Source organism: Alternaria dauci, chromosome 1 (assembly GCF_042100115.1).
Source record: "Alternaria dauci strain A2016 chromosome 1, whole genome shotgun sequence".
NCBI lineage: Eukaryota > Fungi > Ascomycota > Dothideomycetes > Pleosporales > Pleosporaceae > Alternaria > Alternaria dauci.
Genome location: NC_091272.1, coordinates 1181372 through 1208555, shown reverse-complemented (window position 1 = coordinate 1208555; position 27184 = coordinate 1181372). Strand labels below are relative to the sequence as shown.

Sequence of the window (27184 nt, the reverse complement as noted above, 5' to 3'; positions counted from 1 at the left end):
CCAAGCTTTCGAGTGGGAAGGCCATGCACAGAGATGAAATCGCCAAGGTTTTTGTATATGAACGAGGTCTCTGTACATGTGAAGGATATATTGCAGATGCCCCAAAAATGCCCAAACGCTTCAATGCTACAAAGCAAGCTATGATACTATGCATGCGGGTAGCTATTAACACCTTTGACACCCAATACAATAATGCTGTTTAATCCTTCTTACTGCTATCTCCCTTTCGTGTCCTATCACGCAGGACGAGGTTGATATCTGGTCGTGCTGACTGATATTGCTGTGCTGGTCTTGATACCGAGCGCTCGTTCGTTGACGCAAGCGTCTCTTCTGCCCTGGATCTGCCCCGGTGTCTTTCGTCATCTCCAATCTCAAAAGCATCGTCTTGGAGCTCTATGAGATCGCCCAGATCGCCGCCGACAGCTCCTACAACAGGCACGGCACTGCGCTTCCCCTGCCCCGGTGTACCTGGCTCATTCAAAAGCTTCTGTGCTTGTGTACCAACTTTTCTTACCCAGCCTTCTATAGCACCCCCGAGCTCTTGGAAATCTAAGCCACTACCGCTGAGCGGCGTGACAGCACCGGAACCGCCATACTGACTCGACGTCCCGGCACCTGCTTCCAGCAGGCCTGGTGCCCACGGTGTGAAATATTCCTGGCCGGGTGGGGGCGCCATGTTGGGCAGGTACTGCGCAAACTTTTTATTGAGACCATCCTGCGCAGGCCCGGGGCTCCGCACGTTTCTTCCCATTGTACCGACACCTCCTGGGCCGTGCAGAGTCCATGCTTTGCCTGACGTGCTCCTTTGGCGGCTGTGGGCTGAGGCAGACGACAGATTGCTTGACGCACGTGGTCGAACGGACTGCGAGGGAGAGCTGGTATGTGGGTTCGTGGACGTCGAGGAGCGTGGAAGGTCGACGGATGGTCGAGGTGTTGATGCGTCCGAGTAGGCGAGCGACTTCCGCCGAGCGGGTGGGAAGAAGCCAAGTGCTCTGCGTGGCATGCGGCCAATCTGTGTGGGCTGTTTATCGTTAGGAAGAAGCACCCAGGAATCATGTTTCCAAGGTGTCTCTGCTTCAGAGGGGACCGAGTTGGTCTCTTGGTCTTTCTTTTTGGGTGTGGTCCAGACATCAGGAAGACCCTGAGTATCTGGAACTGGAGCCTTGCTATTTGAACCATCACCATACTCTCCCAGGAGTAGATCTTCAGCAGGAAGAGCATCCGGACCCTGGACTGGCCTTCCCTTCACGCCACAAGCATCTACTGGTAGCACCACCTGCTTCTTAAACTGTATGCTGTCGTTTGGCCACATACGATTAGCTTTCCGCAGCACAGCTTGCTCGCAGTTGAATTTGATGCTGAGTCCAGCCAGTGTGTCCTGCGGCCGGACGTGATGGATGTATACGAGCGCGTCTCGGTCGTCGTTCTCGCTGGGAGGTGCAGACGCGCTGAGTCGTTCGTCCGAGTTCCTGCGCTTTATGCGGCCAACAGAGTCCGGAACCAGATGCTCGCCAGCGGTCAGCAGGTCTTTCCGCTTCATCGCTCTAACCATGGCCTCTCGTTCTTCGTGTGTTCCGGCCCCAACATGCGAGTCTGCGCCTGCCGGACCCCATTGTTTCGGCGGCGGTGCGCTCGTAGACGTACGTCGCCCATGGCCCGGCTTGGTGCGTCTGCGAGTGTTTCCAGAGTCGCCTGGGGTGCCGTCGCTAGCCAGGACGGTAGCGGCAATGCCCTGGATCGCCGCCAAAGAGTTCCCCCATAGTCCAGAGAGTGTTTGCGAGGGCGATTTCGGGGTCGATGTGCCGGACAACCTCTGGAAGGATGACGACGGGGCGGAGGTGAAGTTCAGACGCGACGAGGAAGCGCCGGCTGTGCGTGCATTCGGGGTGGGAGACGTGTTCCGCGAGGCTAGTCTCGACGTGGCCCTGCTCGAACCGCTCTCATTGCCGTCCGTGGCATATATGTCGTCTTCTACTGAGATCAGTCGTCGGGTTCGCGGGCGCAGTGTCGAGTTGCTCTTGGACGTGGACAGCGAGGAGCCATTGGAGGGGTTCATGGCATGCGGACGCCAGGCCAAGTGGGCAGAGGTGGTGCTGCATAAGCCAAGTGATTGGAGTGGTCGGGAAGCCGCATGACATGGGGTTACGGCACCATTGCGTGAACGTCAGGAACAAGGGCGGAGGCGCAATGGAGAGGTGGAGGCTCGGATATCGTGAGGCTTCAGTAGCTGGGGCAGGAAGCTACGTAACCCCAAGTGCTACCCCTTCATTCAAACACGGCCGTGCACCGTGCCGCCGAACCGTCAGAACATGCAATGCCAAGTCAGCTAGGCACCACAAAGAAGTCTCGCGATAGATTAATATGGATTGTGTACGTAAGTAGTGCATCCTCTTCGACTTTCACCGCCCCTCCCATGGCTGCTGGAACCGCTTCGTGACGATAAGGACAGATAACGATTAGCCTCCCGCTTCCTGAATCACGCCGAACCGGACTGGTCACCTAATAAACTTTGAAGGAACCGGTACTGCTCGATGCTCTGAATCAGACACGATACATTTTCTCGCATCGCTAAGGAATCTTTGCTGGACACTTGCCAGCCACGAATTGTGCAGAGGTATGCAAACAAGCGCCATACGCGTAAGTAGAACACACGTGGATATATCATCAGTCGTCACAACCAAGACAGCAAAAAGCAGCAAACACGCTGTAGAACAGAAGGAATCTTCACATGCGCTGGCCTGACCGTCATCGAAAAGGACTTGAGCTGGTCGTCGCGTCCACCTCTTCAAACTCGAGCTCAAAAGCATCCACTTCCTCAAACTTCTTCCTGATCGCAGCCAACTTGTCCGAGTGCTCAATTGCCGAGACTTCAGTATTGTCCTGTTCGTTCTGGGCGGCTGTCTCGTTTTCCTTATCCGATGATATCCTGCGACTGTATGTTCTGCCCGACTTTTGCGCTCCTTTGGTGGGGGCGCCCTTTTTTGGGCGAGCTGCTTTCTTTGCTGCCTTTGGCGACGCTAGCTTTAAAGTTCCCTGCTTTTGGCGAACGCGACGCGCTGGCATTTGTAGCTCATCTTGATCAGAGTCCACGGGCTCGACATCATCCGAAGACTCGATATCAAATTCATCGCGATCCCGCAGGCGGTTCCGTCGACGTGGTAACAGGGCTTTGAGTTGCGCAACGGATATAGTTGGCTCTGTCTTCTTTTTGGCCCTCTGCTTGGCTCTCGCAGGCGTCTCCGTCTCTTCACCTTCTGAGTCTTCATCCACGACGGGCGTCTTAGCTTGCCGTCCTCTGCGGCGTGGTCGCGTCTGCATCGGTGTTTGGGGCGGCTTTGAGACTTCTCGTACCGGACTACTCGATATGGGAGATGCAAGTGTCTCACTCAGTGGCTCTTCATCCTCTTGTGTTTGCTCGATGACTTCCTCGTGTGATGGAACTACTTCCGGTAGGCTTGGCGAGGGTGACCGCTCTGACTCGACATCTCCGCCAGACTGTGGACTCGCTGGTGGTGACGAGCGTGGCACTTGGACTACAGACGAGAACTTGCGCTTTGTGCCACGAGAACCGGAGCTTGAGACCTGAGTGCCGCTATCATTCCGTATCTCCTGTTCCTGTGCCTGTTTCCGTACGTTAAGGGGGGTTGACTCGGCATGCGGAAGGAAATCGTCAAAGTCAAAGTTGTCGGTGTTGTCTAGGTCGTCTTGATCGTTGTCCTCCACATCGGTAGTCTGCTGTACCTGGCGTAACAGACTTAGCTGCCTGGGTCTTCGTCTAAAGTTGCTCAGGGCCAGTATCGATCTCTCGTGTGCGGGTGTTGCGCCGACCTTGATGGCAGATGGCGGGCGCGTGCCGTGCGCTGGAGAGTCGGAACCAAGTGATGAGAATGTCAGATCGCCATAGCCGCTGTCCTCTTCTAACTGCGATTCTTCGTGTGCTGGAGCGACTGCAGCCAGCGGTGACGAATGCGCAGCTGACTTCCTCGCACTGCTTCTTGTGGCCCGTGTCTGCTTTGATACATTCGACGCAGGAGTGCGGGTCTTGGTCGCTGATACGGGCACGTCTTCTTGAGCCGGAAGCGCGCCGGTCATGGTGAGGTCTGCCTCGTCATGGACTTCTGGCGTCTTCTCTCGTGGCATTTTCCTATGCGAACGCGTTGTTCTGGTTCTTGTGACGAGGCCATCGCTATCTTCGCTGAAGCTATTGGCAGCTTCGGTGGCCTTTTTGGTTCGCGCCGGAATTGATTTCGCTGGCTCCTTGGGCGCGGGGGCGGCTTTCGGCTTGGTGGGTTTCGCGACGCGCGACGCGACCTTTGAGCGTGGGGGACGAGGCATTGTCGCAGTTCGTCGGCGTGAGTATTTTGGGAGGTTCTGGATTGTGCGCAGGCGAACGAGTGTGGTCGCGATCGGGATGAAGTGGGCGGCGACCGTGCGAAAGCAATGGGGATGAGGCGCGTCGATGTTGTGACGCACTGGATTGAATTCACTGCTTAGCGCCGATCTGGACGCGCGAACTCTTGGCTCACGTGGTGCATCATTCCATATGTTTGCCCAACTGGCAGCAGCGCTCTTAGGAGGAGCGAGATGCGGTTTTTTTCTGTCGATGTTTGGTGAGCGCCTGTGTGTTAGCGGTATCTCGAACCTATTACAGGCCGATGTTCTGGTCTGGTCGCACTCAAGGCAGCGACAATCGTAGCGTATATAGCTGCTGCCTGCACAGTCTGAGCAATCGAGTTGCATGTTCAACCCTTCCGTCTCAGCATTCAATTCATTTTTGCCATGGACACGATTCACTTTCCAGATTCTTTGCAGGAGTTTGCAGTGTCTGAAGCAGCCTATCTCCGCCAGCACCCCGAATATGACTATTTGGTCACAGGCTCGATTGTGTTCAATGAGGAAGGGAAGCTACTGCTGGTACAGCGTGCAGCAGAGGAAAGAGCATTTCCTGACCTCTGGGTGAGCCGACGAGGAAGCCACGACAGTCCCAGGGCTAACACCATATAGGAAATACCAGGGGGCAAAGTTGACGATAGTGACCTGACGATCCTGCATGCTGCTGCTCGAGAGCTGAAAGAGGAAGCTGGTCTTGACACGGTTCGCATACTGAAGAAAGTCACGCATTTCATCTTCCTGGATGAGCGGCCTGGCCGACGGACGACGACATGGCTCAAGCTGGTGTTTGAGATGTCAGTGCAAAGCGTAGACAACGTCGTCTTGGATCCGACTGAGCACCAGAAGTACTTGTTCGCTTCTGAAGAGGAAGTTGTCCACGACCAGGTCGGCGACGTGAAGGTCAGGTACATCAGCCCTGCGAACAAGGAGGTCAAGTTGGAGGCTTTTAGACAAAGACGCGGAGGAGGATGCGCGTGACGGTTGTCGTCGGCGATCAATCGAGCATGCTGTGTTGTCTCGCTTTACTGCATCTGAAACTGGCGAATAGGAGACGGCCCATATGAACGGAGACGCGAGCTGGGGTAGGTAGGCGGAAGGATCACGATGCTCTACTTAGCAACAAAGAAGACATGCAGCGTGAATGACGCCGACGTGACCAGCGTGACAGGGCGTGGAAGCCGCCCAGCTTATGTAATTGTGCACCGTCGAGGCTTTGCAAGATTGCGCTTGTCGGGCAGGAAAAAGCAGTGTTTCGAGTGTCGCAAATGGTCATGATTGCCTTGCCGTAGCCTCCCGTACCCGGCGCCCGCGCTAGTACACACTGTGTGGCCCAAGAACACGACCAGTTGCAGACGAATCACAACCTCAATCCTCGACGACCGCGCCAGAGAGCTCAGCGACAGCAGCATGTCGGGCGAACACTCTTTCATGGCCAGCTCAGTGGCCGCACCAGCAGCGCCTCCACCGCTGGCTGCGCAACCCAGCATCGGGACTCCGTAGGTCACAGTGTCGCGCGCAGCACCTCTTGCACATGCTCATACAAGCCAGGCCGTCGGCGTCGTCGCAGTCAGTTCCCCCTGGACACCCGTCCTTCAGGCGACAACGCGCTAGCAGAGCGTGCGAAAGTGAGTGCGACCCATGTTTGCGCTGCATCTCCCCTGATTTGCATGTACGAGAGAGGATCCCGCGCCGTCGGTGGGATATATGGTCGACTCGACGAGCCTCGGCACCTCGGTCAACCTGAAGAAACGGAACGATTCGACAGACGTTTGCTAACCACGACGCGATACAGCCTGCCACGCAAGAAAGGTAAGTAATCAGCCGCGGCACCACATCGCCGCCGAGACACGACATAACAGCGCAACAGGTACGATGCGACGCCGCCTCATTGGGAATTCCATGCACCAACTGCACCGCCTTCGGCATCGAGTGCCGCATCCCCCAGCCCAAGCGCAAGAAGACGCAGACTGCCAGGGCCAAGGACGCAGAGAGGTAGCGCCAGACGACTCGGCTGGCCACGGTACAGTGCTGACGCGACAGCAGTGATCGAGGAGACAGCGACGACCGCTCCCCAGCCAGCACCTCAGTCGAGCCGCGCGAGAAGTCGACCGTGTACAACACGCAAGATGGGACCCCTTCGACTACCGTCTCGCCTGAATACGCCGCCCAGCAGGCTACTCACAATGGCACCTATGCCCAATTCATGAAGCCCAAGTTTGCCCGTGCCCCCATCAAGGAAGCCGGCCGCGTCGCCTACCTCGGAGAATCATCCAACCTTTCACTGCTCGTCCACGACCGCTATGGCACCACCGATGTTGTCCACTACCCGCTTCCAGAAAACGTACGGGGTGCCAAGGCGCGGGTCAACGAGATGGACAACATGGAGATAGAGATACTGCACCAACGGGGTGCCTTCCTGCTTCCACCACGGGCGCTGTGTGACGAACTTGTCGAAGCCTTCTTCAGATGGGTGGCCCCAGTCGTGCCCGTCATCAACCGCAGCCGCTTCATGCGCCAGTACCGAGACCCGAAGAACCCACCCTCGCTCCTCCTGTTACAGGCCATCCTCCTTGCAGGTTCGCGAGTGTGCACAAATGCGCAGTTGATGGACTCGAGTGGCTCAACAACCCCCGCGGCCATGACCTTCTACAAGCGCGCAAAGGCCCTATACGACGCCAACTTCGAGGATGATCGCGTGACCATTGTGCAGGCACTCATCTTAATGGGCTGGTACTGGGAGGGGCCCGAGGATGTAACCAAGAACGTCTTCTACTGGACCCGAGTGGCTATTGTTGTAGCTCAAGGTTCGGGCATGCACCGGAGCGTCGAGGGCTCACAGTTGACACGCTCGGACAAGCGTCTGTGGAAGCGTATCTGGTGGACCCTATACAGCCGAGATCGTTCGGTGGCAGTAGCACTAGGCAGGCCCGTTGCCATTGACCCCGAGGACTCGGACGTCGAGATGGTGTCTGAAGACGACTTCATCGACGACGAGACAGACCATGCTGCCGAATACCCACCCGATCCCATCCATGTCCAGTTCTTCATCAACTACGTTAAACTTAGCGAGATTATGGGCCTGGTTCTATCGCAGCAATACTCAGTCGCATCCAAACACCGCAGGGGAAATGCTATAGACCTTACCCACAGTGACATGGCACTTGCAGATTGGCTGCAACACTGTCCACCAGAAGTGCAGTGGGAGCGTAACCGCCACCACTTCTGGGCGGCCCTGTTACACTCAAATTACTAGTAAGTCACGCGCCATCCAATTCTCACCCAAACTGACCTTTGCAGCACCACCCTATGTCTTCTACACCGTGCACATATGCCACCAGCAGGCTCTCCAAAGGCCAGTAACTTGGACAGATTCGGTGAGGCCAATGCTTACCCGTCACGGAACATTGCATACCAGGCGGCTGCCATGATTACATCCATCATTGAAAATCTCCGTGCCCATGATGAGATACGGTACACTCCCGCATTCATCGTCTACAGCTTGTTCTCTGCCCTCATCATGCACGTCTACCAGATGAAGTCGTCGAACAAGTCCGTCGTCTCGGCGACAGAGCAACGCCTCCAGATCTGCTTAGACGCCCTCAAAGAGGTGTCCAAGGTCTGGCTCGTTGCCAAGATGGTGCACACACTGTTTGAATCAATTCTAGGCAACAAGCATCTTGAAGAACGCCTACAAAAGGCCGCCGGTCGCAACCACAAGAAGAACAAAGTTCCGTCGGCGCCACCGCCACCTCCACCGAAACCTGCTCAAGAATCGTCAAAACGAAAGTTTGATGACATGGATCTAGGCTTTCCTGTTCCAAGTGGACCCCCAGCTGCTCAAGTTTCCTATGAGCGATCAAGACCGCAGACTCCTGCCGTCACGCCGTCGCGCGAATTGCAACCCCAGCAGCAGATGCCTCAGATAAGCACCGGATCCCCGCAGATGAACCGGCAGAATCACGATGCCTTCATGGGCCCTTCACGGTCCGGAACACGCCCAACCACACCATTCAATCCATCATACTCGTACCCCGGAACGCCACCTGATCTCTTCTTGGTTACCCGTGATACTCCTAACATCAGCCAAGAAGTATGGCAAAACTTTCAGCCTGACCAGCTGTTTCCAGCCGACACTCAAGTCAACTTTCCACAAATGTCGCCCATGCAAAATCACAGTCTTGTCGACCCAGCGTTAAGCCAGCCGCAGAACATGTCCATGCCTTCGCAACAGACTGCTGGAGGTCAACCACAGATGCCGAACGCACCAGCGACCACGGGCATTTCTAGCGGCTACGAACAAAACAACACTCAGTCCTGGCAGCAGCAGATAGAGATGATGTCACAAAACCAGCAACAACATAGCGCACAGGACGATGCTTGGAGTCAGAGTTCGGGAGGTCGACCTAACCCGATTGTGCCGATGAGTCTAAATGTTGACGATTGGTAAGTCATAATCTCAATCATGTTCTGACGTGTCAACTAACTTGGTGGCTTAGGTTCAACTTCTTCGGTATAAACGGCGAGGCCGATATGTCGCACCTGTTCCAGCAAGGTCCGGCTTAGACTGATGGGTCTACTTGCGTGCATGCTTTACTTGTTTTGTCCTCGGGCTCTTTTAGCGGAAGAAGCATATCAGCGGCGTCGATTGAATCTTTACACGGATCTCCATTCTTCATGCTCAAAAAGTTCAAGGTACCGATGAAGTGACTTCCTACACGTCACACGGACAAAGGTGGATGGGATGGGCATGCTACAGGACAGCATCTTCCAGCATAAACGCTAATTTATTATCCATTTAATTGTAAGCTACCATACATGCAAAATGGTAGAGTACATTAAGAGACTTTACAATATATCTAAAAATGAGTCTGCACTTCCCGCACCAAGTGAGGAGGGAGGAGGACAAGTAACCTGTGCCCGAGCTGCTTCTACCCTGTACGTCGTCATTACAGCTGCAATCATGCTCAATCTCAATCCTCAGCCAGTGTTCACTTCTCAACCGTGACGGAAGATCCCCCGCATTGTAAGCTAGCCTTTGTGGGACTTAGCGCCACTTCACTTTCGGGAACCTCTAGATGCGAGACTGATACAACAACATCGTGAGCTGGACATACACCTGCCCACAAAAGTCAAGGAGAGACGCTATCGCTAGGTTCGTAGTAACTTCTCCCCTGAAAGCCCACCGACCACACCCCTCTGCCCGGCCGCATATACCCTAAAGTTCGACCGGAATCGCACCACGCCGCACATCGCAACGAAGCTACCCACCACTGCGCTTTCGAACTCGCCCAAAGAACAGACCCATGACCATCACTGCACCTCTACCTCATTGTACTCATTGCGCGCCTTCCCCAACCGCTTCGACTTCAGCCTCGTCACTTACTCTGGAGACCACGTACCTGCTTGCGAATTGAACAATACTAACCTCTCCTCTCGCGTAGGCTAGAGCGCATCATTCCTACGAAACATACGCTCGAACATGTTCCAAACACAGCAAAATCCGGGCCGCGGTGCCCCACTGGGTGCGAATAGGTTGCAGAATGGCAAGATGGGTGAGGATGCTCCCAACGTGGTTGTACGGTATATCGCTGACTGCTGTTTGCGTAGGTGGCGCATCTCAATGGGGATTTGGAGCCCCCATGGGCGCGCCAGGCTTGCCAAACACACAAGCACGAACAAACGGCGGAGCCATGTCAAGCTTTGCGCAAGCAATGGGTGGCTCGCAGCCCCATACGCCGCTGAATCTCGAGTAAGTCACCACGTAAGATGGCGAAAAAGAAAGGAGATAGCCCTGAAGGCAGCCCCGAATCTCGGAAGTCCCCTTCGGAGAAATCGCAAGGATACAAGCTAGATATTAACAATGACAGGGAGTTTCCTTCGTTATCGGGCGCACCGCAAGCGCAACAGAACACCACCGCGCAACAGATGTGGGCGAATCCTACGATACGAGCGGCACAACAAAATCAGCAGAACACGATCGGACGTCCACAGGGCCAAGGGCAACAGCAGGGGCAAGGGCAAGCTGCACAGGCTGCGAACCAACAACAGCAGAATCAGGGACAGGATGATTCATCGCAAAGTCAGTTTTCTGGCGCTGGTGATGACTATCGATTTGGTGGACAAGGGGGTGTAGGACAGCTTGGGGGTGTCCAACCGCAGACGAGCAACGTTGAGGAATTCCCACCGTTAGGTGGCGCCGGCGGAGATATTCCACAAGACCGAAGAGCCGGCCTGATACAGAATGCTGCGGCATTCGGAGCCAATGGAAGCAACGCCTTCCCTGGCCTCGGACAGACACGGAACGGCCTCTCAAGCCCAACAGATAGCCAGCAAGACCGGAGCATCAACCCCACCGTAGGCGGCAGAGCGCCACCTGGCACAGCATCACGGACGCCCTTCGAGAACATGCGCACAGGCAACCAAGCAGATGGAAGCCAACGGATAGGACAGTCAGGGAACATGTTTTCCTTGGGTCCTCAGATGGGCATGCGAGGCAGTACTGATCTTGCTCCCGGAGGACAGCGACCGCAGCAGAATCAGTTCGATCAAACATTCGGCGCAGACGTTCTCGGCTCCCCTAACGCGCAAAATATGCTGCACAAGAAGCTGTCGGATATGACAGACTCAGAACGATACGGCTTGCCCGGACTGTTGACGATGATACCTATGGAAAGTCCTGACTACTCTTCGCTGGCTATGGGCCAAGATCTGACAGTCCTGGGCCTGGACTTGAGTCGGCCAGAGTAAGCATCACAGCTCCTGTTACGTCTTCGTTGCTAATGTTCCTCTTAGCAACTCACCGTTGCATCCCACTTTTGGTTCACCGTTCGTGGAGTCCAACGTCAAGCCAGTGATACCACCAGATTTCACTCTACCCGCAGCATACACAGTTACGAACGTCCCACCGCTGCATTCGAAAATGTCCAGCTTCTCTGCGGAGACACTTCTAGCCATCTTCTACCAGTTCCCGCGAGACATCCTGCAAGAGATTGCTGCACAAGAACTGTACAACCGCGACTGGCGGTGGCACATGAAGCTCCAGCAGTGGATGATGAAAGACCCAGATCTGGCGGCGCCTATGAGACTATCACCCAAAGAGGAGCATGGCTGGTATCTATTCTTCGATGTCAAGAACTGGAGGAGAGAAAGGGTACGTGTTCTGAGTCGCATACACATGGCTCTTTGCCGAGTTTCAATCACTAACACAAGTCCAGAAAGAGTTTGACCTCAACTATGATCACCTTGATCAGCGTCATGGTAGCCCTGCCATGGCGGGACAGATGTAGTGCATTAATCCAAAGAAGGAGCCCTCTGCTCTACTCGCCGCTCGGAAAGTATTACCACAATCTTGTCTTCACATTAAGTAGTAAATCCGAGGGACCTAGCGACCATGACGGTGTGCAAAATTTGGTAGGGACTTCAGAACGCAGCCATACGAATAAAGTTTCCCAAGGGTCTTACGCCTGAAGCTTATGACACTTTCAGGGTCTGCGCTGATATGCATATGGCTGCGAGGTAAACTGATTCACGATAGTCATTTGACTTGGTCGTACCTTCTCTAACTTGCTAGCCGTGACTTCGCAACCGCCCCACCGCCTTCCTTCTCTGGACTCTTGGTCATATGTAAATAAACCACACTAATGGCTGCTTCCGTTCGCAAGACCAGTCTTCGCAGCAGCAGCCTTCACAAATCGTCCATTCCGTGGCACTTGTTACTCTGCAAAGTGCTACCACTAGGCTTCAATACTAACACCCAGACTGACAATTAGCCACCAGACGACATGTCCTCGCCAACATCGATCGACGCTGACCATGTCCGGCAGACTTTGATGAAGCTCTCTGTTGCCGTCCGCGAGATGACGCCTGCTGGCGCGAAACAGGTGTCACAAGCACGCAATTTATTGGCTCGTCCCGTGTACAATGGCTGTCGCGTCTGTGGTCTTCCTGGCCATCAGTCTACTGATATTCAACACTCGGCCGCATGTCGGGTCGCGCTCCATTCACTGATCGACTTCTGGGACGACGTCGCAGACCACGTATCCTTCCTGTACCAGTACTCTGACCGCTTCCGGAACGCTATCCAAGCCAACGATCCGAACTACGCGATGCGTTTGGATGGCCGTCCGCTGAAGGGTGGTGACATGGAGGTTGTGCTTGTGGATCGCCTGACGGGAAACTTTCTCAAGTTTTTGGCGCATGTTCGGGGTATCCGAGCCAAGGTTAACGTCGTGCTCGATGAAGAGGGTATAGCTAGGTACGAGCGCGTGGCAAAGGACTTGGGAGGGTTTTTGCTGGGTGGGCTGACTTGTAAGTTGTCGGAGTACATTGTAGGAGAAGACATGGACTAACTCTTTCGCAGTGTCTAATCTTTACGAGCGCAGTACGGCAATTGGACAGTGAGAAGGTCGCGCCATCACTCTCTGGGATTGTCGTAGGCAGGTTCCAGAAGTACTTTCAAGCATTTTCAAGTGGGGATTTCTTGGGCAAGGCCGAACGGTTCTGGTCTAAAGCAAACTTGTACTATCCCCATTATCATCCGAAATTAGGGATAACTTCAAAGACAAAGATCAATATCTCGACGAAATTGTCCACTGTGAATGATATATCCATCTAAACGTCGTCAGAGATGTGTCAGCATTCTATGAGGGCATGTGATTTAGCGCCAGACTAGCTTGCCTGCTTCGACAAGCGCAGTTCTCCCAAACCTTCAACTGTCCTTCAGTATCCGCAAATCGGCGGTGCAAGATTTTCACGATAATCTCCATCAAATCATAGCTGTATGCATGTCGGGCCATGGAGACGCGATCTCCGCTATCGCGCATCCCTAACAACACTTCCATTGGTACGCGATCGAAGGTGCCACGGTACCCTCTCCCCCCAATCCACAATCAGTCACGATGTCTGATATACAGCCGCTGGACCTTCCGTGTCTGGTTTATTTCAGCATTACGGTATTCTGCAGTGGCTTCGACTGCTCTTCCGATAGGGAGGTTATCCCCCTAAACATTTGATTCTCTCCCAGTCCTCCCAGATCTCGCATCACTTGTCCCTCAGCTGCATTCGCATCGGCAAGTCTTCATGGGCTACTCAATTCTCCGGAGTCATTGCAAAGCCACGTAAGGCAAAGAGAAGGAGTTTTCAGTTGTGATTATGAATCCGGGATCCGATCACGGCAACGCGAAGAACGGCGATGCGATGCAGGGTCTTCTGCTGCAGTACCGGATTCGCACCTCAGTCGGACCCCACTCCGTGGCGGTTATAAGGCCTTGGAGAAACTGATTGGTCTTTCACGATTATCTCTTGTGGTCTACATGTGATGCGGTTTTGCTCGTCGGCTATGCGCAAATGGTTGACAGTACTACGGGCACAGTGAACCCTTCACCTGCCGGACAAGGCCTCGGAAGTACATGATGTTTTTTGACGTATGAAGGTCTCTCTGGGGTTTTTAATGAAGGCGTGGTTTCCCCACTGTTTTCTAACAAAAACACATCGCCATGGAGGCGGGTAACGGCGCGGTCATGGCATGCCCGTTGGGTCACGGCACGGGCACTGAGATATTGCCCAAAGCTGTTCGCCAGCTCAGACAACAGGAGGCTGAGTATGTGAATAAGATGCATGGCTGAGCTTTACTAACGTCTTAGTGGGGAAAAAAATGACACCGGGATCGCAGCGGCAGAAGGGGATGACGTTCCATCTCCAGAACATACCCAGGTCATCGAGGACAGATATATTTCAGGAAACCCAGTTGGATCATTCATATCATTGGAAAGGAATCCCAAACGCGTTCAAGTCGCACCCAGTGCGAACGAGATGCTATCTACGCTATCCGCATTGGAACAAGAAACAGATACTCCGACGTTGGATGATGTGGGCGCATCAGAACCGCGTACGCATCTGATAGTACCGACGATCCAGTCCTCGATCGTGGCCGATATAGCGTATCAGGCTGACGCTCTTACTTTGACACGCCACAAGCCCTCGTCAAGTATGTCGCACAGCCAGCTTACTGCTGTTATCGAACACAAGCTACCAACTTACCATCGGACAAACCTACCTCTGGGAGAAACCTTCTCGACGATCAACATTGCCGAAACTGACGAAGTCGTCGCAAGACATGATACTGTCACCAGTACCTCGAACATGCCCTTACATCTGCCATCATCACGTGCGTCCTCAATTTGCTCGGCTGTATCTGCGAGATCACATCAAGACCCCGGACCTATTCATATCAGTCCATCCGCTCAACTCCAGAGCATGCAATCTGTTAGTAGGCTAGATTCGAGGCTCAATGAAGTCATTACTCCACATGAGTCGTGGACGAGGTTCCAGTCCGGTCGTATACACAATCAAGCGGCTTATATACCTACCGGTACGCCAGAGTCTATAACCAATATACCATTGAGAGCCGACATCCTCGAAGCTCATTCGAGGTTGAATAGTAGTATTCTCTATCAATACGCCGATGGAGTAAACAAACACGAATGGGCGAGATCGAGTGAATGGGTTGAGCCCTGTGCTATTGAAGATGGACCGAAGAGATGGATCGAAGACTTCCTGACACGCCAAGAGCAAGCAGATCGCGATGAGGATAGCGAGAGGCAGCGCCAAGAGAAACAAGACAAGAAGCATGGGGGCATCCGCTATCGAGTGAACAGTGCTGATAAGTTCAGGCGCAAGCTCAGCAAGAAGTGTGGTTCTAGAGAGCGGGCAAGTTTCGAGGCCAGGCAAGAAAGACAGATCGGAACTAGTCTTAGTACTGATTTGGAGCCGTCTGCTTATGGAAAGACATTGATCTCAATTCCCGGAGAGAATCTGGAGAGGCCAGAGAGAGTAAGAGCTTTCTCATGGACTGCTGAAACATATCAATCTTTGATGTCTTCGGCTATTCTGCCGGACCGGCCATCTGGGTCACCCAGATTATCAACGTCTGCGTCACCATTCCCACCGCACCGTACGCATACGGCAGACAGAGTGCATATATCACTACCATCACAGCACCCTTCTAGGAGAACATTTTCCAACAGTTCTTTCGCCCCAAGCCATCAGCGCTCGACCTCTGCTCTACGAAGAGTGACGACGAGACAGCATTCTCACAACCATTTGAGAATTCGCAGCTGGGAGAATTTGAAAGTCAAAAGGATCACTTCGATGGGCTCGGGACTCAAGAGAACCTTCTCCACCGGGTTTATACCTGCGATTACAGAGGGAAAGGACAGTATGAAAGGCTTGGTGGGAAGAGTGGAGCGGGTCGGCGAGAGTGTGACTAGGAAGCTTAGCGCAAGTTGGAAGGGGAAATGGAAGGGCTTGGGCAAGAAGAAGAAGAACATGAACGTTGGAGGGTTATATATCATCGGAAGAGAGTATTGAGGCTTTCTATGAGATGATAGTAGTATCAGAATTAGGATCAGAATCTTTACTCCCGTTCCATACGCCACTGTATCAATTGATATTCTCTCACCTGTTGGAAAACCATGACTTTCCTACATCATGTCAGATTCCTTCTATGCTCACCATGACTATTTTACTGCTTGTCTCTTATCGAGCCAGTCAAGCATAGATAAGAGACTGATACTCTATCATACTAAAGTTCATATCGAGTTACTTACGTCGCGCGATACACGTGAGTGATACCTAAATCTAGCGTCCCAATCGCTCTTGCCTAAAAAATCGTCACCACCATCCCTGACCCACACATTCTCTGACCCTCTACCCAGATCTGACAGTATTCCTGAAAAACTATACCGGAAACCATGTGTCAGGTACCGATGCATTGGGCTTATGACGCATAAGTGGATGGTACCCCTCAGTATCGGCTCATTGGCTCTGTTCGATGCTGATCTTCTTGAAAAGTCCATAAGATCGAAGACCTGTCACGAGTCACTGCCCAATAGTTGACGGGTTGTTCTTTTCAGGTGTGTTGGTCATCGTGAGCCGAAGTTGAAGCTACACACAAGATACATCTCCGAATCACCTGCATTATTTGATATCCTTCTTCGATCATCTTCAATGCCACTATATGTGGCTGCTACCAATTTACAAGGTCTCTCATACTCTATAATACACTCGGAGCAATGCCTAGACTCTACCAAGAAGCGGAAACGATACCACAGGACCTTCCAACAACCTCGATGCAAACTACTCAGCCTACAACCCACTACCACGACTTTAAAGCATATTTCCTGAACAACCACCCAGTCCTACATACAAAACTCCGTACGTTTAGCACAACCTATACGCACCCCTCCCTTTCTTCGTACTCTGTTTCAGCAATTTGTCCCTGGCCGTATGTTGCAACATCCAATTTCCAAGCAACACATCCAACATGCACTGACACAGTAGCAGCCTTGACGCCATCGTCTTGCCACAACGAAGACCCAACGAAACCCCCTTGGACCGAATATACGTAATGTACCACTACCTTATCCGCGGCGACTACGAAGTTCTTCGCAACGAAGTACAAGACTTCTTCGACCACAAGCACTGGCACGTCAAATCCATTCCTGACCCTCGCGACCACGATCCAGAACGCTATGCCATACTCGCAACTATAACGCAATATCTTGCACATGGGATAAATCGGCGTATTATGATTTCTCAGGGCTACCGGAAGGATCCAATAGGTCCGTGGCGGACGGCGGCGTACGAATTTTTCCGTGGTACAAAGGGTCATCTGCCCGTCTTTGAGACACTGGAGAAGGAACCGAAATGGGCGGGGAGGGTTAAGAAGGTGGACGGTGGGCTGGAGATTTGTCAGGGTTGGACAAGTGAGGTCTGGGGTGGCAAGACTAGTTCGAGGTTCGCGGCGAAGGGAATCATGAGTGGGGAGATTGTGGAATGCTTCATTTAATGAAGAGAAGACAAGTAGGGTACACCGTGTGAGTGTTGTGTCTGTACTTCCTTGTGGGATCGCTTAATCAGCTAGGAGTTTCTTCTATTTCTCCGTTGAATCTATACCCCTACGCAGCTTCGTCCTCGATCTCCAAATCCCCTACCTTGAACTTCTTCCCTTTCTTATCCGCGTAATCCGTATGATCATGGTAGTCCTTCACCCTCTCTCTCACATACTCTAATCCCCTCACCGGCTTCCTGTCGGCCGCATCATCGCCAACCAGACCCAATCTCCTTAGCAAAGGCGACGCCACTGGCTTGATATCCACCTCGTTTCCTGGTCGAACAAAGTAAAACAAGCCCAGTCGGTGGATATGCGCTTGATCCTCCGGCGGTCTTACAACCCGATGAATGGTTGACTTCAGGTACCCTGCGGACCAAAAGGATAGCGTATCGCCAACGTTACAAACGATGCCGTTGGGTACAGGTGGGACATACTTCCATTCTCCAGCCGGCGTTTTGAGTTGAAGCCCTGCAACATCCTGGCTCCAGAGCAGGGTCAAGCTTCCGAAATCTGTGTGCGCGCGAGACCAGGTATTCTGAACCTTGGCGTCGTCCTCCGCAGAACGGGGGTGGTAAATCATATAGCGAAGATGATCTTCCGATGGATCGTCGTAGCGATGTTGGTCAGAGAAGTAATGTTCTGGTAACTCTAGTATTAGGGAGAAGAGCTTGAAGATCTTCGAGGCGATGTCCAGGGATCGACGGGAAAAGTCCTCGATTTCAGTACGGAACGAATGCAAGAATGGCGGGAAGGGTTCGTGTGAGTTTGAAGGAATGAATTTGGGTATGTTGATTGATTCGACGTTATCGAGAACGGCTGTACCCATTATCGTCTTCTCGTTCGCCTTTTCCTTGCGTTAGTGTGCATGTCCTGCTGAAGCGCTTGCTGTAAAGACGGAGAGGCCTACAGCACGATACCCGAAATAGTTTCCCTTTGCGAAATCGCATCGGTACTTTGGGTCACCCTTCTCTTCCAATGGCAAGTTGAAGTAAGCTTGACCGATATCATATTGCCGGTCAACCTCTTCTTGGGTGAAGCCAGTGCCGGTAACGCTGAAGAAACCTGTGTGATGCACCTCCGTGCTTGTCAGAATACAGGCTCATTGGACAGCGTCTATTAGCTTACGGCGTCTCTTAATTCTTCGGCGAGTCTCTGTTTCCCGTTAGGCTCGTCGAATGTGGATAGGTCGATGATCTTGATGTCTGCCCAGTCTAATTTCTGGGTCGTATGCTTGGGTCGCTCCCATCTCGCGATAGAAGGTGGTTCTTGCCGCATCGTTGAATGCGTGTTGTTGGTGGCAGTAGCGAAATTTGAGGTTTGCAAGCATGCTGATTACACATATATGCATACCATGAAATCATCCACCGTTCTCTCCAGCCTATGGTGGTCGTTTGTGTTTCCTGGCACACATGCGGAGGTGGCGAGCACGCAATACCCCGCTAGACGTCGTGCTCGCATGACCGCGTCACATAACCCACGCTCTTCTCATTAATACCTCATAATTCTTCAGCTGAATTCATACTCCGCATGAAGCGTTGTCTTGAACCGCAATCATTATTTTGGCCATATCGAGGCCATTTACAGTGCATTGTCGCGATTTGATCGTGTGATGGGCAGGGGAATTTCGCTCATCCGAATATTGTGTGAGAAGGTATCATAACGCCTGTTGTGCGTTTCCGCCGTCCTTTGCAGTCGACAAGTAGCATATACAGTCACCGTCAAGTGTCGTTCGGTGTTGCCGTCAGCCCTTTGTCTTACACTATAGCATGAAGCTACTGGCCGTGGGTATCGTAACGGTGCCTTAATCGTACAGTTGAGACGCATGCTATAGTTATACGACTACCTAGAGCGAGGCGGGGAGTTTCCCTTGCTGCTACAGTGACGTCGGCGACGGCGTGGGAGCATGAGGAAGTCATGTTTTCGAGAAAATCCCATGTAAATCGACCGTCTCTTTGGTAAGCTTCCAATGCCTGGCTCTTTCCTTCCATTCTTTGTAATTCGTACTATCGAAAGAGACGTGAACAAGGCATGAATGACGGCACTTCGACGATTTGACAAAGGCCTGACCAAGAGGTTGGCCATGTGCAACCACCTAAGGCGCCCAAAACCCAACGCGCGAACATTGCGCTCAAGAGGCACACCGGAAAGTGGACGCCCGTATGAAATACAGACATGCCTTCATCTTCTTCTTCATGCACATGAACGTCAAGGGCGTCTCGAACACGGCGATTCCTGGATAAAGAGGAGGGCATCGGCACAAGGAAGCAACTTGGTAATCTTCCTCCATCCCAATGGGCCTGGGCTTTGAGCATCCTCCAGTATCCATATACGCTTGTTCCAGCCGGTTGTAACACTGATATTGAAACGTTTCCCCCCAGGCATCTAGATGAGCCGAGTAATGTTCAGTATTGATGTGTCAGGCTACGACGCGTAACTACTCCGGTATCCTGGCTTGTCACTTCTTCTTGGGGTAGCCGAGGCAGGCCACTTGAGACTGCAAAATGCCGGTAAGATATAAACCGACTTTGCATCTTTGCCTCTGCAAGCTTCTACCCGGCGTGTTGTACCATCTCAACTTCAGGTATCCTGCACACTGCCTGCCGTTAAGCAATTTGGTTATGTATGCGTGTGGCATGTTGGTGGGCACGGTCTGTGGGCTACTCGGGCATGCGATAAGCTACACGAATGGAGTTGGCGGGCTTGCTGGTTAGCGATGGGCAGGTGACCGAGCTCTTGTTGAATTCATATGCTAACAAGCGTCAGTTTTGCATCATAGAGGGTGTATTGCCCATAACGTCTTCAGTATAAACGTACTTCTGTTTACCGGGATACCCGCAGACTGTCAAACTGCTCAGTGAAGACGAGTACGCGACCATATTGGCTGATCTACTACAGCAAGCACCCGCTATGCGCGCAGGGGTCAATAAGTTGTCTAATCATCAGGTAGGTATGAAGGAGGCTTGAATGTATAGAGATGCTATCCCTGGCAGACAATACACGCGTCAGACCCGCGTGTGTTAGTCATCAAGCTAGGTAGCGTGTCATTCCACTCTCAGCCCAATCAAGCGCAACTCCGTGCTATCACCTGACTGCAAGTCTCTGAATATGCACACTCTGATGAAAACATGTTCCGATCACAGAAATAATCTTCGGCGACGGATGCTGATGAAAGGTTCGATGCATCGTCGTGTGGAGGCCTTACCAGCGTCATTGAAATCCTGCCGGGACTTTCGCATCCCCCGATGCAACATTCAGCCTGTTGAAGCAAAAATTACGAGCACCTTCGTCCCTCACGGCATCGGAACATAATTGGCGACCGACAGTCTTTCGAGCTCTTGTTCACGCACAAGCGCACGCCTGGAACCTGAACAATTCTTGGGCTTCTGGCGATTGGATACAGAATTAAAGTTAGCTGCGTCCGGGACGACCACCGATTGTCTTGGAACCTTGGTGATGTCATTAGTGACGGTGAAATTTCGCCGTAGCGTCTGAGAGCCCGATCTGCAAGCTCGAAGCACGGAGTTCCGACTCGTGATACTGTGTATCCTAGTGGGCTGCACCTGGGGTAAGGGAGAGCGGTACGATCAGGATGCATGCAAAGGACCGATGGACGAATTGATGAGAGTATAAGTAATTTGGGTGTACGGACGTCCGGTTCGAGAATATCGCGCTTGCAGTTTCCATTTCATCCATCCTGTGGTACACGTTCAGCCGCAACACCTTGCATATCGTTGTCAGAATCATATCTCAGCCACTCAGCACCCAAAATCTCTGTCCAGACCTTTTTCGAATTCTCTTGTCGCAAACGAGATGCCATCAGCCACAAGTCCTCTCAAAATTCTCATAAATGGCTCCGGTATTGCCGGTCCTGTCACTGCATACTGGCTGCATCGCTTCATGCCAACGTGCCAAATCACCATCCTAGAGCGTGCGCCCGAACCAAGACTAGGCGGACAAGCCGTAGATCTGCGCTCGTCATGCCTACCAATCGTGAAGAAGATGGGAATACTAGACAAGGTGAAAGAGAAGACTACAACAGAAGTTGGCATGCAATTTGTGTATCGGGACGGCCAAAGGCGGGCGACTTTTGAAGCTACTGGGGAGGACGAGAGACAAAGTGGTATGCTAGCCCCAATACTTTGCTAACAGGAAGATGCCGGTGAAGACACGATAGGAATCTCGATCTAACCTCGTCTCAGCAACAAGTGAGTACGAAATCCTACGAGGAGACATGGCACGCATCGTGTACGAACTCACAAAGGATAACCCACAAATAACCTACATCTTCGACGAAATGGCCATCGACATCCAACAAGACGAATCAAAAGACAGCAAAGCCCTCGTCACCTTCAAGAACGGCAAACTCCCTCCCACAGAGTTCGACGTCGTCATAGGCGGCGATGGCCAAATGTCACGAACCCGCCGCATAGTCTTCGGTCACGGGCCCAACAACGACGATTACCTGTACCGTCTCGGACAGTACTCTGCGCTCTTCACTATGCCTCGCGATCCCTCCGACACCCAGTATGCACAGTGGTACAATGCATCGCGCGGCCGGCTGTTTTTGTTACGACCGGACCAGTATGGCACGACGAGGGCTTATCTCGCCGTCACCGATGCGAACCTGAGTCGTTTCGACGAGCTAGATAAGCTGCTGAAGAAGGGCACCAGGGAAGAGCAGCAAGCATGGTTCGAGAAAGAGTTTGAGGGCGCAGGATGGCAGACGGAGCGTTGCATACGGGAGATGAAGAAGGCGGACGATTTCTACATGCAGCAGATCGCGCAGGTCAAGATGGATACTTGGCACAAGGGGCGAGTAGCTCTAGTGGGCGATGCAGCATATTGCCCAAGTCCAATCTCTGGTGTTGTAAGTTCCCTTAACATATCTGCTCAACAGTGAGAACTTGATACTAACGTCTACGACAGGGAACCGGAGCAGCCATAGTCGGCGCCTATGTCCTCGCGGGCGAGATCTCCCGCAACCAAGACGACATTCCCACCGCACTAGCAAACTACGAACGCGTTGCTCGGGAATACGTCGACAAGGCGCAGAAACTCATTCCAGGCGCACCGCAGATTGCAAACCCGCAGACGGAGTGGGGCATCAAGATCTTCAACACTATAACCGGCACGCTATCACATCCATATATTCAGAAATTCAGTGGTGTGATTGGAAAATATATTCCAGCTTTTGGGTCGTCGAAGATTTGGAGCCCGCCGGAGTATGGATCATAGAGTCGATGGGTGCCTTGTGTGTTGAAATTCTAGTTCGAGATAATCGATTTTGCGCTCGTGAGATATCGAATGAGACTAGCATTAATACTTCAGTCCTTTCTCCTAATCACTTCTCTCAAGTAGTCATAAAGCAGATTGAGTTTTACGTCTTATCAGTGGTAATACTTTCTATCCGTCTACTAGCTGAGCAGGTCTACACCAACACCTCTAAGCGCGTCGACTGCCCATTTAGGATACTTGTCCTTGTCCCCGTTGTGCAGCTTGCTGAAGAAGTCTTTGACGAACTGCGGATATCGATCTTGCAGGATGGCCTCTCTTACCCCTCTCATCAAGTTCAGTTGGTAGTACACGTTGTGCATTGTAAGAAGATGCGCTCCAGCGGTCTCTTTGGCGGTAACGTGGTAGATGTAGGCTCTGGTGATACCAAGTCCGCCTTCGGTCGTTGGACGGCAGCATGTGCATTTACAACCTTCCTCAATAGGGCCAAAGTCTTCAGAAAAAGCGGCGTTACGTAGATTGAGGCCACCTTGGGCAGTAATGGCGTTACCGAAACGCTGCAAAATATTAGTAAAGTCTAGAGAGAAGCAGACGGTATGCCTTACAGCCGTGCGGGTTGGCCAAACGCAATCGAACATGTCTGCACCAAGTGCTACGGACACGACCAGATCTTCTGGGTAGCCCTGGTTCTGTCAGCAAGCCGTTATATGTCGCAGGTCATCCAAGACGTACCACGCCCATGACATATCGAGGCTTCTTCTCAGGTAGCAGATCGGTGCACGTCTTGACGACGTCACAGTAAGCCGCTTTCTCCTCTCCACCAGACAAGCCTCCTATCGCAATGCCTGGCGTGTCTCGCGCAACCATCTCAGCCGTACACTCTTGGCGCATGTCCAAGTCCAAGCCTCCTTGTATAATGCAGAAGAGGTTCTGCCTCTCTGGATATCTGTGCGCTTGTATGCAGCGGTCAAGCCAGCGTACCGAGCGTTCCATGGCTTCCTTCATACGCGCATGATCGGGCGAGGTGGTCGCGATAACGTCGTCGAGCTGCATGATGATGTCGGACCCGATGGAGTTCTGGAGGGATATCGAGTGTTCGGGCGTGAGCAGCATGGGAGACCCATCGTGGGGACTGAGGAAGCGGACGCCTTCCTCGGTGACTTTGGCGAGTTTGAGGAGGGATACCATCTGGAAGCTGGTGTCGGCATCAGCTGTTGCTCAGTTGGGACGAGATTGGAGGTATCACCCACCCACCGCTATCTGTAGCAGTCAGCACTTCCGCCTCTTCATCTTGTTATGGTGTCGTGTGGCACCTGTGAGGATATTGTGTGGCCATGACTGCAGCTTGTGCGCGCCGCCGATGGCATCAAGTGTCGCCTGTCCCGGCTTCAGGCCTCTCCCTCAAGTCAGCAGCTGCTGGCACGGATAGAGGCGAGCATTCTTCCGTACAGATGATACGTGTTGTTCAAACATAGCCGACAGCCCTGATCTTCGAGTTGGTCTGGCGTGAGGCCTTTAAGGGAAGCCTGCGTCGCAACGGGCATGAAGATGGGGAGGGGTACGGGGCCATGAGGCAGGTGTAGCGTTGCGGCGCGTGCTTTGGTCACCTGAGGCTGTTAGACGGTGCTCAACTGTCAGGTCCGGATTTTACATACTGAGCACTTCCCCAGCAGCTCAAACGTGAGCGCTGAAGGCATCGATACAGGCGCCATTATGCGATTGGAGGCGATGCATCCCGCAATAAGACGCGACATTGCGACCGATGACTCGGTTACGGCCCGTTCGCTTAGCGCGGCTTCCTGGCGTTAGTCGTCCTGATCCATTCCAGAGCCCGTCAATTACGTTGAACAACCTTGAGCTTGATATTCCCATATAACAGAGAAACAGTCATGTGTCGGGCATTCACGAAATCTGGTAGCGCTGATTCCCAAGAAATGTTCATATCAATCCATAATAATATATTTGCACACCAGTTAAACCCAACAAAGATTAGACCATACGCAGGCAAGTAAAGGAGGATATGTCCTAGATGAACATCTTATCACCATGGTATTTTACGTTCTCCCTGTACGCCGTAGACTTGACCGAAGCCTCAAGCTCTCGTTTCGGGAAACCCTTGAAGGAGCGCGCATATGTCGCGACGGAGTGTGCGATGAGCTGCGAAGTGTTAGCGAGATTCCTCTCCATATTGAGTTTTGCAAGTACATACCTTCGTGTTGACGACCCACGCGGTCTCGTTGAGGTTTGAGATATCGTCGCAAAGCTGATGGTAGCAGTTGTCATACCAATCTCCCGCCTTTCCTCCAAACATCTCAACCTCCTCCTCAGTCTTGATACCCTCCGCTCCCGTGGCAATACCACCACCCGGAATACCATTTCGGATGAAGCCGTCATAGTCGCTGCGGCCGTCGAAGGGAATGAAGGTGTAGTTCAGTCCTTGGTCCTTGTACCATTCGATGTACAGATCGCGCAGCTCTTCCGAGCCAGTGGGGTTCAGCGCGTTTGTAGCATTGTAGATTTGGTAGGCGAAGTTTGGGCTCGCCATCATATCGTAATCCATGAAGAGACGGATCTTCTGATTCTCCTCCTCGGGCAAAGAGGCGACATAGTAGTCCGAACCCAATAGGCCTTCTTCTTCACCTGCCCACCAGGCAAACCTCACACAGTTGCTCACGTTGAACTTGGTGAGTTGTGTGGCTACCTCAAGCAGCGACATTGTGCCTGATCCATCATCGTTGATTCCTGGGCCTTCGGTAACACTATCACTGTGGGCACCGAGCATGACACAGTTGTCTGGGTCGCCAGCTGTCGTCTGTGCGACAATATTGACGGTAAGGATTGTGTTGACTTCGGCGTCGATATAGGCGATCGCATCAACGCGCTTTCCCTTCTCAAGCTTCTTCAGGATTGGCTCAGCTTCTTCACCAGATAGGCCAAATGTGGCAATGTGATCGGGTGATGGCGTTCCAAGGGTACCTGAGACGGCGTCTTTTTCGTAGTTGTACACAATGGCAGCAACCGCACCTTTGCGACCAGCATGCTCGGACTTGGTGCCGAAGGGGCATACACCACGCTTGACGAAGGCGATGTTGCCGGCTACGGAGTCTGGGAAGTCAGACTCCTGGCAACCCTCGTTTTCAACAAACACAAGATCACCATGCACAGGCTCTTTGTCCTTGGTGGGTGGCGTCAACCCCATAGGCCTTGCAGACTTGGGCACACCGTCACCGATGACAAGACGCGATTCAAAGACATTGCCGGAAACAGCTGGGAAAGTCTGGTTGGTGATTGTGTAGTAGTCGCCAAGCTCAAGGACAGTTTCGTAAATGTAAGATAGCGTTCCGAGGTGGCCTACAGGTTCATTAGCATTAGCAAGCAACATGTCACGGGGGCAGACTCACCAGCACTCCCGATGACTCTGGTGGGATGGTTGTATTCCTCCTCGCCGAGCTTCGCAATCTCATACATCTTCTTGGCGCGCGCCATCAGCCTGTCTCCACTGATGAGGTCCTGTAGCTCTGTGGAGTTGACTAACGGTTTCGTTCCATGTGGATGGCCGAGTGGCGCTTGGTTACTGGACGATAGGAGCGGAACCTGGAGCGCAGCCGCGCCTGTGATGGCTGCGCACAGCGCGAAGCCCGAGTAGAAGACCATGTTGTGAAATGTGGAGATGGAAAGGTGTGGGGTGGAGTGAGATAGATGGATGGTGTTTGTATGTTGTTGATAAAGGTGTCGCTGTTGCCATGACGCTAGCACGCGCCTACTGATAACACATGTCCCCGTGCACGAAGGCAGGTGATCACGCTCGAGCGTAAATCACATACTCGCGGACACTTTGGGGTGTCTTCAAACATCGTCATTGAGGATTGCGGAGTGCGAAGTGGGCAGAGCAGCACATTGTAGAAATGCAGCCCTGCATAGGTTCACGCGTAGCCATCCCGACACTAGTCTATCGCATGCAAGGTACGACGGCCGTTCAAGAACCAATCAGCGTGAGCTCGAACCTCAACCTGATCATCACGTTCCGGATATTTGGTGGGAGGATGCTCTTTGTATATGTACGCAGGTTGAACCACAATCGACGTTCGATCGTCATCATTCGCAACCCCTCGGGCCTTTTCAATATTGCGATCGGTAAGGTCATGTTCGTGCAAAACTCCGCAGCCGTCTCATCAGAAGCATGTTTCTGCGTTTGTGTTCAATAGCGCACTCGATGCACGCGATGTCTGGAGGTTGGTAGCGTCCAGCCTTCCATCGGGTAGCTCGCATTTGCGCAGTGGAGATCGAGACCCTCCCCCCCCCCCAGCCCCTTGTTAAACCTGAGATGTGGAGTCTGGGCCCACGTCAATGTGCATGGACCTGAAACCCTGTTCTGAAATCGGCGTCAGGATGCAGCCAAGGGGTGTTAAGCATTGCCAGGGACGTTGTGCGGTGCTTGGTGACGTGTCTAGGGCAGATAAGCTCAGCTAGACAACTGATGAACATGTGGCAGGACGAATGGAGCACGATTGAAAGGCGGTCTGGTAGCCACTCGCAGAGTTCCGGTGTAGCCCCGCTGCGACATTTTCGTTGTTTGGCGATCCTGGCGCTGAGGCTGTGTGTTGTAGTTGGACGCGCCCGTCCGCGACCTCCTGCACGTCGTAAACAAGGAAGTCTACTACTCCTCCC

General features: G+C 52.8%; 9 protein-coding genes across 9 annotated transcripts; 4 read left to right on the top strand and 5 right to left on the bottom strand.

Moving 5' to 3' along the window:
- Positions 1–199: 199 nt before the first annotated feature.
- Positions 200–2056, bottom strand: ACET3X_000388 (uncharacterized protein; the record flags this gene model as incomplete). Its single annotated transcript, XM_069447677.1, has 1 exon — positions 200–2056. One exon carries the CDS (start codon positions 2054–2056, stop codon positions 200–202), a length of 1857 nt encoding a protein of 618 aa, XP_069310630.1.
- Positions 2057–2745: 689 nt separating this feature from the next.
- Positions 2746–4335, bottom strand: ACET3X_000387 (uncharacterized protein; the record flags this gene model as incomplete). Its single annotated transcript, XM_069447676.1, has 1 exon — positions 2746–4335. One exon carries the CDS (start codon positions 4333–4335, stop codon positions 2746–2748), a length of 1590 nt encoding a protein of 529 aa, XP_069310629.1.
- A 444-nt stretch (positions 4336–4779) lies between these two features.
- Positions 4780–8955, top strand: ACET3X_000386 (uncharacterized protein; the record flags this gene model as incomplete). Its single annotated transcript, XM_069447675.1, has 9 exons — positions 4780–4956; positions 5005–5297; positions 5745–5888; positions 5941–6017; positions 6185–6201; positions 6260–6384; positions 6436–7644; positions 7690–8835; positions 8889–8955. The coding sequence occupies 9 exons, from the start codon at positions 4780–4782 to the stop codon at positions 8953–8955; spliced, it is 3255 nt and encodes a 1084-aa protein (XP_069310628.1).
- A 916-nt stretch (positions 8956–9871) lies between these two features.
- On the top strand, positions 9872–11678 carry ACET3X_000385 (uncharacterized protein; the record flags this gene model as incomplete). Its single annotated transcript, XM_069447674.1, has 5 exons — positions 9872–9944; positions 10000–10141; positions 10260–11135; positions 11185–11542; positions 11607–11678. The coding sequence occupies 5 exons, from the start codon at positions 9872–9874 to the stop codon at positions 11676–11678; spliced, it is 1521 nt and encodes a 506-aa protein (XP_069310627.1).
- A 495-nt stretch (positions 11679–12173) lies between these two features.
- On the top strand, positions 12174–12792 carry ACET3X_000384 (uncharacterized protein; the record flags this gene model as incomplete). The annotated part of the gene is made up of 2 exons (XM_069447673.1): positions 12174–12699; positions 12752–12792. 2 exons carry the CDS (start codon positions 12174–12176, stop codon positions 12790–12792), a joined length of 567 nt encoding a protein of 188 aa, XP_069310626.1.
- Positions 12793–17348: 4556 nt separating this feature from the next.
- Positions 17349–18559, bottom strand: ACET3X_000383 (uncharacterized protein; the record flags this gene model as incomplete). The annotated part of the gene is made up of 3 exons (XM_069447672.1): positions 17349–18128; positions 18192–18359; positions 18410–18559. 3 exons carry the CDS (start codon positions 18557–18559, stop codon positions 17349–17351), a joined length of 1098 nt encoding a protein of 365 aa, XP_069310625.1.
- A 2535-nt stretch (positions 18560–21094) lies between these two features.
- Positions 21095–22519, top strand: ACET3X_000382 (uncharacterized protein; the record flags this gene model as incomplete). Its single annotated transcript, XM_069447671.1, has 3 exons — positions 21095–21404; positions 21484–22151; positions 22211–22519. 3 exons carry the CDS (start codon positions 21095–21097, stop codon positions 22517–22519), a joined length of 1287 nt encoding a protein of 428 aa, XP_069310624.1.
- Positions 22520–22698: 179 nt separating this feature from the next.
- On the bottom strand, positions 22699–24270 carry ACET3X_000381 (uncharacterized protein; the record flags this gene model as incomplete). The annotated part of the gene is made up of 6 exons (XM_069447670.1): positions 22699–23073; positions 23122–23199; positions 23249–23727; positions 23830–23912; positions 23966–24123; positions 24172–24270. The coding sequence occupies 6 exons, from the start codon at positions 24268–24270 to the stop codon at positions 22699–22701; spliced, it is 1272 nt and encodes a 423-aa protein (XP_069310623.1).
- A 271-nt stretch (positions 24271–24541) lies between these two features.
- On the bottom strand, positions 24542–26170 carry ACET3X_000380 (uncharacterized protein; the record flags this gene model as incomplete). Its single annotated transcript, XM_069447669.1, has 4 exons — positions 24542–24673; positions 24726–24991; positions 25055–25867; positions 25918–26170. 4 exons carry the CDS (start codon positions 26168–26170, stop codon positions 24542–24544), a joined length of 1464 nt encoding a protein of 487 aa, XP_069310622.1.
- Between the last annotated feature and the right edge of the window lie 1014 nt (positions 26171–27184).